The following is a 12,164-nucleotide window of genomic DNA, read 5'->3' on the forward strand; positions in this document are numbered from 1 at the left end:
TAGGTTCATGTGTAGCTTTCGATGAACCCTAACATGATCCCAAGCGCTTGGCACACATCTGAGCACAGACAGAACATACTTGCTATAGCGCAAGTAACAATGAATATTTGGCCTTCTTGCTGAATGACTCATAAAAATATTTTTCTTCAAAACCAAGACAGTTCCAGGTCACTCACTCGCTTCTGTACACTAGGGCAGATCCTGGGGGACAGACATAAGAGCTGGAGCTCAGGGCAATCCAGGGACTTCCAAAGCAGACATGAATGGAGCCTGCCAGATGCTTCTGTGTCCAAGGGATGTCATCAGACCCACAGTTTATCACCTGTGGACTGGGAGCAGGTGTTAGAAATGTCCTCTGAAAAGAGGGAAGTTGACATTAGTCATGAATTGCTGAATCTATGAAGTCAAGACAACCTTGGGCTCTGGTACTCAAAGTCAAAGGAAGTTGGTTGTTTAACGTGTTTCTAAGAGATTTGAAAACGGGAGTCTGCAGTGGCACTCTCGAGATGCTGAAGACCTCGTGCTGCCACCGCCTTAGGTGCCCATGGTGCTGTCATCAGCCAGTGTAGACATCAAACTGAGGACTCCGTAATTTAGGAAGTGGTGACTTTCCAGGTAGTACAAGCTTTTGCTTTTCACAAATGGAGTTCCTGGGAAGGCTTCACAGTTATGAAGAAGATACACAAGAATTCTGTTTTGAAATCAGAAATACTGAGCCTCAAAAGCCACCTGTCATTGGTTCTCCAAGGAAGCACTCCTGGTGGCCAAATCATGTCCCTTTCTTATAGGATATAGTGCCTGTGGATTCTGGCTTCTAATAAAACACTTACAAACAGAATATAATAAGAAATTACCCAATAAATAAGGATGCAGTAGGTAGCAGTTAGTCATATTCAAAAACCTTTACTCAAAAAGACAAGTGCAAGGTAGAGAAAAATATAAAATCTCTTTAAGAGACCCGGTATACATAAATATAGTTCCATAAAGAATGGGTCCTGAATATTTATTTATTTTAATCCAGTTAAACTTTTTAACATCCTTGAATAGTTTTTTAAAAAGTAGATTCATACACTATTGAAGATAATTGGTTTAATTAAGATAAAGATTACAACTTTATTGGAAATATATCCTAGAATTGTAAATTATTTATCAGTGTATTAGCTTTTATTGGACACCTATATACCTAACAAGAAGAGGCAGACATTAAGATAATTTGATATTACTTTGATGCATATCACATGGTGACCATCTCTTGCCTCTCAGGAGGTTTTACAATCAGTTAGCAAATATTCACTGAGTACCCGCCACATGCCAGGCAGTGTGTGTGGCATTAGGGAAAAAGCAATGAACAGAATGGACCAGTTCCTACTCTCTGGGCTCTTATGACCTAGTGAGGGAGACGGGTACAGTCATAATTAAATAGGGAGTTAGCAGTATGCATATTTTCTGGAAGGATCTTGGGTGAGGGAGGTAAATAAGAGGACAACTGAGTCTTTCTTTTAAAAAAGCAATTTTAAGCTGAACTGTGAATCCTGACCCAGGGGTGGGGAGGTCAGGGAGAGATGGCAGTTTGGGCTGAAGGCCTGAGGTGGGAGAGAACTCAAGAGACAGCGCAGCATGGGCGCAGCTAGAACAGGGTGTGGAACGACAGGAGGCTGGAGAGCAGAACAGGGACAGGTCTCACAGGACTGTGTGTCATGTTAAGAGGCAAATACAGAAGTGCCACAGGACACTGAATGAATAGGTGGAGGGAAGAAGGTAAGTGATATGTGGGGAGAGACAAGGATCCACCAGCCAGGGTTTTAATCATCATCCTAGGTACGTGTATGACTGCACACGTGGTGCGGTGCAACTCTACAGCATGTACAGCCAGAGAAATGAAAAGCTGTGCTCCATTTGTGTACAATGGATAGAGAGATGCATTAGCTTTCATAATTAGAGCAACAACAACAACAAAAGTGCTATGGAGTAAACTGCTCTGCTGGCAGCAGTGGTGACATCAACTGGATCTTGGAGCAGAGGGTGACACCAGAAGGTACCACTGAGACCATTCCATTGCGTATTCTATTTGCAACTCCCTTGTGATAAAGAAGTACCCAAGGCTTACAGGGTAAACTGGTGGATGAATGCAGTCCCACTGAAAGAAACAGAGAACTGAATCTCAAAGTCTTGTTCCAAGTACACAGCTGGTCAGTAGCAGGTCAGTAACGATGACGCATGCTTGTGTTCTTTCCCTGAAGGCCAGTGTCACAGATCTGCCAGTTCTTGGGCTATAGTATCATGCTGTCCTGTAATCATACGGTACATTTCTAGAGCTCTCATAGTCCTAAAGGTCGATACTTAATAAGACCTTTTATACTTGGTTTTAGGGTAAAGAAGAGTCCACAATGATATTTTTATCCCTGAAGACATTCACTTGTGAAATTAACTATGGATTTAAAATGTCAAGGATTACTTCTTATCTGGGTTTTATCTTCTGCATGGTTACTGCTTCACAACAGGTGCTCAATAAATGTTTGTCCAAGTGACTGAATTGAGCCCAGTTCTAGTTTCTAACCTCTTCCAGCTTCCAAGAGGCCATCTTCAAGGTAAAGAATGCAGTCGGGTGACAGGAAAGCTCAAGCTTAGGTTTTAAGCAATTTTTTGTAATTTTGAGTCTAGTTTTTAAGTGTCAATTATAGCCATACTTCTGACCCCAGGGAATTTGCAGAATTTGTTAGATTTTTTTTTTAGTTAAAAAATAAATGGTCAGACAGGTCTTAGATACCATGAAATATATTCCTGAAAATCCCATTAGGAAGCAGAATATGAAAATGTGTGCTTTGGGCCCACTTACCCTCTGCCAACAATGTATGGTAGTCACCCTTCAATAAGTCAGAAGACTGATTTGGAAATTTCAGTCAGAGAAGTGGACTATCTTATTTAAACAGAGTGTATTTCCATGAGACTCTCATATCCCTGCCCATCCAGGCTGAGTAGAACTCTCACGGTTTCAACACCAAACTTTACAAATCCACCGGTACCCAGAGATTACAATACAAGTGTTTTTGCTGCTTTTGAAAGTGCACCCCAAGCCTTGTGGCCTTCAGTCTGAGGCCTCTGCCTTCCTAAGGGCTTCCATCCCTGACTCAGCCCCTCCTCCAGCACATTAGCACTCCTCCCTCTCAAGCGAGCATCTCCAGCCACCTGCAGACCTGCTCTAGGTCTCCATTGTTGATGGCCCCTGCAGTCCATCCTAGGTTCATTTCTAAATGCCACAGAAGCTATCTAAGAGTCTCCAATTCCTCAACCATCACCTGCTTTCAACCCACACTTCAAACAATCTCCCTCCAACCTCCCTTCTAACCTCATCCAACGCAGAGGGGCCATCTTCAAGACAAAGCACGCCATCTGTATGACAGGTTTAGATTTCAAACAGTTCTTTGTACTTTTGGGTCTAACTTCCAGATTGAAACTAACTCAAGCTCACCAGGGACCTCTCTCTCCACTGTCAAATTTAATTAGACATTTCTATCCCTCCTTATCCAGCTGCTCAGCAGCAAACTACTCTTTCTGATGAATTTCCCCTTTTTGGCCTCTGGAAACCACCTTCTCTGGCTTTCCGACCCTCATCTGGCTGGCTGTTCTCTTCCTCCCCTACCTCCCCAGGAAAGCCCATGTTCCCCCCTAGTCTCTTGGTGGGTGATCGATCCTGTCTGGGTCTGTGGACGTACAGACTGCCTGCGTGCTGGTGATTCCCAAAGCTGTTTTTCTGGGACCTTTTCCAGGCTCTTCTGTTCCACTCCCACTCCACCGCTCCTTGGTCTGTTTCCCAGGCATCTCAACTGCAATTCCCCACAAATGGGAGGCACAGCCTCTTCCCTACCCAAACCTGTTCCTCCTGAGTCCTTCCCATCTCAGTACTGGCTCCGCCGTCCACCCAAGATTCAAGCTCCTTTCCTCTCACTTTCCACCTCCAATCCACCAGCAAGTCCATTTCCACCCTTTAAGTCATCATTGTCTTTCTCTAGGTGACTGCAGGAGCCTCCCAACCCAGCTCCCTGCTGCTTTTCTTGTCCCTGGGTAGTCTATTATTTATACAGCAGACAGTCTTTTTAACACATACATCAGGTGCCACTCACCTCCTGAAGTCCTCCCAAAGGCCTGCAGTGGACCAGGGATAAAATGCAAATTCCTGCCCCCTGCCCTAAAGGCTGAATTCTGCTCTCCCCTCAGCTCAGGGAGCTTCAGATGTTAAACCTTCTGTTCTTAAATAAATTCTTGTCTTTCAGACCCCTCCTCCCCAGCCTGCAGTCAACTTTGGTTCCCCTCCTCTGCACCATCACTCCATCACTGTTTCTTACAGTGTATGTTCACACACACACCTCTCTCTCTGCCCGCCCCCCGACACAAACACACACACACAAGATGGCGAGCTCTATGAGAGTAGTGTTTATTTCTCCATCACTGGGAATCCCCAGCACTACAATATACACTGCTTGAAATGAGTAAGCCACATAATGTCTGCAACACAGGTATTTTTAAGAGGCACAGTTAAAAGGGTCGTCAACAAAAAAGAAATGGGGAAAGTCAGGAAATGTCTTAGTCATCCAAGAAGTACGTTTGTAAAACAGCTGATAAATGCTATACTTGGCTAAGTGGGAAATCTGTATCCAGCTTTGGGGAGCTTGCAGAGAAGAGTCCTTCTGGGGTCTTAATCCTCCTCCAGAAAATCCTGAATGAGAAACTAACAATAAAGCTACCCTGAGACCAGAGTGGGGTTCTAGAAGCTTCTGTATAGTATCTGCCCATGAGAGAACCATGACTTTCTTGGACTCTTTAGGAATCTAAGATGAAGCATCCTGAGTGATGACTGACAGTTTTAGTCTGATTACAAAGGCATAGTGGGCAGATTCTCATCTCATAACGTAATGACATGAAGATTTTCTGTGCAGAAAATTAGAACTCCAAAACTCTTTTCTCAGTTCAAGAACCAAAATAGAAGGTCACAAATAGCAGTCTTTCTCAAGTTTTGACTTAATGAGAATGAATAGGGATTTTAGGTCAAGAATATATTTCCTAAAAAAAGTTTCCAATTTTTCAAAAGGAATCACTATGAATAGTAAAAACCTAGCAAATACCATGTTCATGTCTTACATTGATAAAAATTTTACTATAGAGTAAATTTTCTTTTTGGGGGGGGTACTTGGGATTGAACGCTGGGGTGCTTGACCACTGAGCCACATTCCTAGCCCTATTTTATATTTTATTTAGAGACAGGGTCTCACTGAGTTGCTTAACACCTTGCTTTTGCTGAGGCTTACTTTGAACTCACAGTCCTCCTGTCTCAGCCTTCAAAGCCACTGGGATTACACGTGTATGCCACCGTGCCTGGGAGGAGTGAATTTTCTAATCCCATCCTTACAAGAATCAGACTATTTTGATGAGACACATTTTTTTTTACAAGTAATAAACGTTTTATTTTCTCTACTTACCTGGAAGGTATCTTGATTGTTTCAAGTAGTACTGTTTAGCCACTGACGCAGATGACAGTTGGGAATCAGACTTTAGGTGAACCGCAGCAGGTAAGCTCTTGTTTTCCTCTGTGGAGTGGTGGAAGCCTGAGGGTACTGCCTCTGGGAGCCTTGAAAGTCAACAGAAGGTGGCTATAACGCCCAAATCAAGAAGTTCTCCCCTAACTCTCTGCATCCTTTCAAATCAGCCAAAGCGACTCACTTTGAAGGCTGCGCCCAGTCCTCTGGCTGATAGGAATGCTGACGACAGCCCCCTGCTGTGTAGAGACTAAGTGGCTGGCACACAGAACTGTTTCTGATACTAGATGGTATGTGACACAAAGCTTTATAACTGAGCAGCAACTTGCTTGTGTATGGTATGTATCTATATTTACTGAAATTGCTGCACTTTCAAAATGTGGGACGGTGGTGAGCTGGACAGGAAGGCAGTAAGAGCCACTTTTCCATGTGGAAATTGAGGATTTTCAGCTCCCAGGCTTAGCTCTGCCTCGTTCCCAAGGCCATCCTGACCACACCGCAGTACACAAGGCAGCCGTCACTACCTGAGGATGGGCTGTCATTTGTTTTGAGACGCACACTCTGGGTTGTGCGGAGCCTCGGGACTGACCTCTTCTCCCCGACCCTCTGACTGGCTTCTTACTTTGCCAGGACCTGCATGTACTCCCAGCCGGTCCCCACCTCCAAGCATCTCTGGCTACTCTCTAGAAATCCACACTGCCACAACCTACTCATCAAGCCACCCGTGGGCAAGGGACACTGACTTGGTTGGCCTCTGAACTTGGGCCACCCCCCGTGTGGGAGCGCTAGTCACAGGGAGGACTGCAGTAGAACACCTCCCCGGTCCTGGATTCTCTCCCTCCCCTCAGCCACTCTGGTTAGGAAAGTTCTCCTATTCTCAAAACTGCTTGTCAGAATGACCTGTCCACAGGCAGAACCGTGGAGCTCCTGTGGTTGCCTCACAGTGGCACCAGGACACTCTTGCCTTGTCCTACAGGTCTTTGAAGGTCTTGTTCTGCTGTGGTGTATTTGATGGGTTGAGGACAGGCTAAGTCATGTTTAGACCTTTGCTTAGTACCTACTACATATTCAATAAAAGTTTACCAAGTATACATGTCTACAGGTACAAATAGAAATATAAGTATCTTGCTTTTATTCACTTTTTAAAAGACAACTGTTAAATAAAAGGTTCACACTTTAGTATTTGGCACCCTGCATTCTTGCTGGGGAAGCCCGAGCTGTCTGAGACTCTGAGAAGGGAACAGCAAGGCTGTTCACTTCACCAGGTATGTGGGCTCCGTTGTGTAAGAGGTGGTGTGGCATCAGTGAGGGAAGACCTTGGGTTTGAATTAAGCCTCCTCTGATCTTTGGTAAGTTACTCAACCTATCTGAATATCAGGGCCCTCTTCTGCAGAGATTTTTAGTGGAGTAAATAAACTATGAATAACCCAATGCAGTGGTGCATGCCTATAATCCCAGCTACTTGGGAGGCTGAGGCAGGAGAATTGCAAATTTGAGACCCATATCAGCAACTTAGGAAACCCTGTCTCAAAATAAGAAAGGATGTAACTCAGTGGTTGAGTGTCCCTGGGGGTTCAATCCCTGGTACCAAAAAAAAAAAAAAAAATTATGAGAAAAGTTTAGGGAAATGGTATCATATTATTAATAATAACCATATGCCTAAAGTTGTATTGGACCACTAAAAGGTACCAGAAAATAAAAATGTGGAAGAAATGCCCACATGAGCATTTTATTGTCATACAGTTTTTATTTTACTAAAGAATTTCAGGAGAAAAGGGATCACTGATGTTGAGAAAATTAACCAATTGTTCCCTTACAAGAATCAGGCAGATTCTAGATGTTAGCTTAGGTCTTGCTTCAGACCTTTACCACCCTCAAAAAACATGAAGAAATTCAGCTAAAATTAAAATGAAGTAGATTTAAAAGGTTTTCAGGTCATCTACATGCACCACCAATGTTCTTCAAACACTTGGGCTCCCAGATACAGCTAATTAAAAAAGAGAACTATGCAAATCACTGCACATTTTCAAGATTTGATCTCTATCTATACCATCTGATTTTCATCACAAATGGAATAAATTTATTTTCTTGTTCCTTGCCAATAGTAGATAGAAAATTATACGTAGAAGATGGAACGTTGGGAGGGTGGACTACAGTTAAAGTATTTCATGGCATGACTTGATTAATTAAGCTTTTTTAATATTCATTTTTTAGTTATAGGTGGACACAATATCTTTATTTTATTTTTATGTGGTGCTGAGGATCGAACCGGTGCCTCACGCATGGTAGGCGAGCGCTCTACCTCTGAGCCATAACCCCAGCCCCAATTAACTAAGCTTTAACCACTTCGGTCCATAAAACACACTCTGAATCATCAAAAAAATTATGCAAAATTTTTATCTTTGGATTTTGCAAAATCAGATAGTCCTACAGAACATTCTAGTACATCTAAAAGAATACTCAACACTAACCCCTCATGCTCCAGGGTTTTCAAATCACTATGCTTTCCAACAAAAGCTAAAATACCCATTCCCTCTCTCTCTCGCTCCCTTTCTCTCTCCCCCTTTCTCTCTCTCTCTCTCTCTCTCTCTCTCTCTCTCTCTCTATGAGTCTAATGTTTTGCACAGGCTGGTTTCAAGTGATCCCCCATCTCAGGCTCCCAAGTACCTGGGATGATGGGTATGCACCACTGAGCGCTGCCTTAATGCTCTATTTCTAACGTAGGGGACCACATTAGGAACATAAGGAACAACGGAAAGCCTCTTGAACTGCAGGCACCAGGCTTCTGGTTTCTCCCTTTGTTTAACACCCCAAAAGTTGTTACATCTTAATGCCGTGCAAGACCGGAAATATTTTAGAGGGGGGAACTTTCTTGCCTAAAGTTGGAGAGGGATTAAATGTAAATGTTTTTCCCTCAATTTTATGTATTTTAGGAAGAGGACTTATGAACCTGAGGATCTGGAAATTGATTAAGAATGATCCCAGCATACATAATATCCTTTAGAGATTCATTATCTAACTCTTTGGGACATGTGTTCCCCCTGCCCCAGGTGAAGAATTCAGCACTGCACAGTGCTAAGAAGCTATTAGATAATAGGTGACTCAGGACACTTTCTCCCTATTCCTCTTCTGGTCCAAAGATGAAGAAAACAAAGTATTTCCCCAAAATGTTCACTAAAATTTAACCCATACTAACTTCAAAGCTGAATAATGATCACCTAAATAATAATAACATAAATCATAGAAAGAAAAGGAACTGCTAGAGATGTTTAACTCTCAGAAAAGGTTCAGAAAATGGTCAAAAGATATTTGAACACAGAGGAAACTGAGAACTCATCTGAACACCATCAGAGGAAACCATCAACTCTGTGCATGGTGTTCTGCGTCTGCACACTGGTGTGGGAATTTCAAATGGGTGTAATGATGACCAAGAGTGAGCTGGGCCTGCTGGCAGGCACAGGTAGCCCCAGCTCTGGAAGGCTGAGCCCAGGAGCTGGAGACCAGCCTGGGCAACACAGCGAGACCCTGTCTCAAAAAAATAAATGCACCAGAGCATCATGAAAGCTGAAGAGTAACCCTTCCCTACACACATGCAAATCATCATCCATTACTGTTGTTGCTTTTCAGAGGTAAGCAGAAAGATTCGTGTTTCAGAGAAGAGAATGTTAAGCTACCTCTTTGTCCTTTATGGTATAGTAGTTCATAAAAGGAAATGAGTAAAATAAAGTTGATGCATGGTAAAAATATTTTTTCCTGAGAAAACTGAGATCTTACCGAAGTGGAGAATCTTTTTTCCTCTTTTCTTTGAAAACACCCATGCTTGGCTTCTTGGAATGGGAGGCTCCAAAATCACAGTCCTCAAACTCTTCCCAGCTGTCTCCAGCCTTGAGGATAGTCTGACCCCAACGCCTTCTAGCACTTTTATGAGCCAGTGGACCATTTGGCTTCTGTGGGAAAATCAGTCATCATAATCCTCAGTCCTTTGTGAACGCCTTTTACACAAGCTAGTCTCTCAGGCACTAAGAGTCACATTCTCAAGGAGCCTTCATCCAGTCCTATGTCTTCTAAGGCCGGGAACCCATTCTGAGAAACGCACCCTGAGGTGATTCTGTCATTGTGCAAACATCACAGAAGGGACTTACACAAATCTAGATGGTCTAGCCTACGACACAGGTAGGCTGTAAGGTGTAGCCCATTGCTCTTAGGCTACGAGCACAGCACGCTACTGTACCGAGTACTGTGGGCAGCTGTAGCATAATGGTTAGTACTTGTGTATCTACATACATCTCAACATAGGAAAAGTCCAGTAAAGAGGTTGGGGGTGTAGCTCAGTAAGAGAGCACGTGCTCACAAAGCCCTGGGTTCAGATCCCAGCACCAAAAAAAGGGATGTGGAGATACAAAAATATACTATAAAAAATGATACAGGGCTAGGTAGAGCGTTGCCTAGCACATGTGAGGCCCTGGGTTCCAATCCTCAGCACCACATAAAAATAAATAAAGGTATTGTGTCTATCTACAACTAAAAGGTTTATTTTAAAAAATGATACAAATGATACACATTTGTTTAGGACACTTACCATGAGCAGAGGCTGCAGGACAGCAAGCTGCTCTGGGTGAGTGAGTGGAGAGTCAATGTGAAGACTGGGACATTACTGCACATGACCGTTGACATTTTAGACACTGTATACTTGGGCTATGCTAAATTTATAAAACATATTTTTCTTTATTCAATAATAAATTAACCTTAGCTTACTATAACATTTTTAACTTTAAAATCTTTAAACTCTTTTGATTCTTTGCAATAATACTTAGCTTAAAACACAAACACATTCTAAATTAACAGGGATTTTTTGGCTTCATTATAATCTTCCAGGGCCACCATCATACTGTGGTGCACTGTTGACCGAGACATCGCCCTGCAGTACGGGAATGTATTTAAGGAGATAACGTGCACATTTAAAAACATTAACAAAAATAGGTAGCAAAAAAATATGACATGTGTTCAGAGAGAGGAGAAATATGAATTTAGGAGGAGGAAAGACTTCCATATTTAGGATCTGGATGACTTTTTATTGATGTAAAGGATCCAGAAACCAAAACTTGACTGTGTCTCTTTGGGCAAGTGACTTCACTTTCCAAAGCCTTAATGGCCTTCTCAAGTGGGGACAGCCTTAAGGAGGGGGACATGGAGACAAATATGTTCTAGTGTCCTTCATGATTCCCTCTCCCAAGTGCAGAGGCACACGTGAAAGAGCAACAGTCATCTTGCCACCAGAGGCATGAAAGACACCTGCTAAGGGGTGGAACTTCTTTGGAAGCTGCAGGAGCTCTGGGTTGCCACCACCCAACTTCAAATTATGTGAGAAAGACAATACCTATGGGTTAAGGCACAGCGTTCAGGTTTGTGTTAAAAGGCTCTGAATATAATCGTAAGGCACAGAGGGAAGTGGGAGGGATAGCTTTAAAAGTCTGAGTCTGAGTGTCTCAGAACAGTGGCACCATTAACAGAAAGATGGAATGAGGAACGAGTCCTGATTTGGGGCAGACAATGAACTGGTTTCATACAAATTTAAAGAGAGACATATGAACTGAAAAATCCCAAAGGCAACTGAAAATTGGGGAACAGAGCTTGGAAGGAAGGTCAGCTATGCTGGGAGGGGATGGGCGGGCTATTGCGTGAACCCATAGCACCACGTGATGATGGCAAGCAGTGGAACCTGCCAGTTTCTATTCTGTTATTTTCGTGGCCAGGGAAAACAATCTCCAGACTGCAGAGAAGAAAACATCTGAAGTCCAGATGAGTGGAGTTAAGAAAGATTACAATTAGTTGCATTCTGGGCTCCTTTCATTTGAACTCTGGGTTAGGTACCAGTGCTGAATGGTGACAAGTTAACAAGTAATGACACCCAAGTAATCCTGAATGTCTGACAAGACTGCAAAGGGGCGAATATAAACAGTTTTCATTTCAGTTTTCAAAGTAGAAGGTAGATTTTTGCAAATATCACATCAGTAAGTTTGATATAGAATGAGGGCAAAGATTTTAAAGTCATCTGTTTGTGAGAACTAAGAAAAAAACCTGGTGGATCATGTAGGCCACCGTTTTCATAAAAAGCAAGCAATGAATTCATTAGATGGGTATGTGTGGACTTCATTCAACTTGGGGACAGAATGTTTCATATCTTTACTAATACAATGTAGTAGTGAAGCAAAGGTGGGTCAGGACAAGGGGCAATCATTGGACAAGTACCATTTCAAGGATCAGTGTTAATCTAGAAGGTTCTAGTGGCCTGCTCAGGGCTCACTGCATTCTTTTCATCATGAAGATAGAGGAGGAAAAAAACAAAAAAACAGATCTGTACCTGGCAACAAGCTGCATAGAATGGTTAGACTGAAAAGTAAAAGTAAGGGCTCAAGCATAATTAGAAAATTGGGAGGTAAAAGCAAGGTCCTGCAACTTTCTCAATCCTAAAGATCAAATTTCCGAAGCAGAGGTATGCAACGTGATTTCGCAGAAGCATGTATAAAAAAAATAGATTTAAAAGTTTTAGTTGAAACAATGCTCAAATCCAGTTCTGGAACTTGTTAGCTATGTAAAAATTTAGTGTTAGGTTATTATTGGTACTTGAACTTG

The 12,164-nt window shown here is 42.6% G+C and overlaps 1 protein-coding gene across 6 annotated transcripts in view; it reads right to left on the bottom strand.

Moving 5' to 3' along the window:
* The window catches only part of Mak (male germ cell associated kinase), a 53,639-nt gene that overhangs the window by 8,040 nt on the left and 33,435 nt on the right, over positions 1–12,164 (bottom strand). For 3 of the 6 annotated variants that reach the window (XM_076857906.1, XM_076857903.1, XM_076857901.1), the window contains 4 exons: positions 9,306–9,478; positions 8,988–9,011; positions 8,339–8,357; positions 5,475–5,580 (listed from right to left, as the gene is read on the bottom strand). In XM_076857906.1, the coding sequence (XP_076714021.1) occupies positions 5,475–5,580; positions 8,339–8,357; positions 8,988–9,011; positions 9,306–9,478 (322 nt within the window). Of the gene's footprint in view, positions 1–5,474; positions 5,624–8,338; positions 8,358–8,987; positions 9,012–9,305; positions 9,479–12,164 lie in introns of all 6 variants that reach the window. The other 3 variants (XM_076857905.1, XM_076857904.1, XM_076857902.1) reach the window with 1 other exon arrangement.

This window comes from Callospermophilus lateralis, chromosome 6 (genome assembly GCF_048772815.1).
Source record: "Callospermophilus lateralis isolate mCalLat2 chromosome 6, mCalLat2.hap1, whole genome shotgun sequence".
NCBI classification, from domain to species: domain Eukaryota; kingdom Metazoa; phylum Chordata; class Mammalia; order Rodentia; family Sciuridae; genus Callospermophilus; species Callospermophilus lateralis.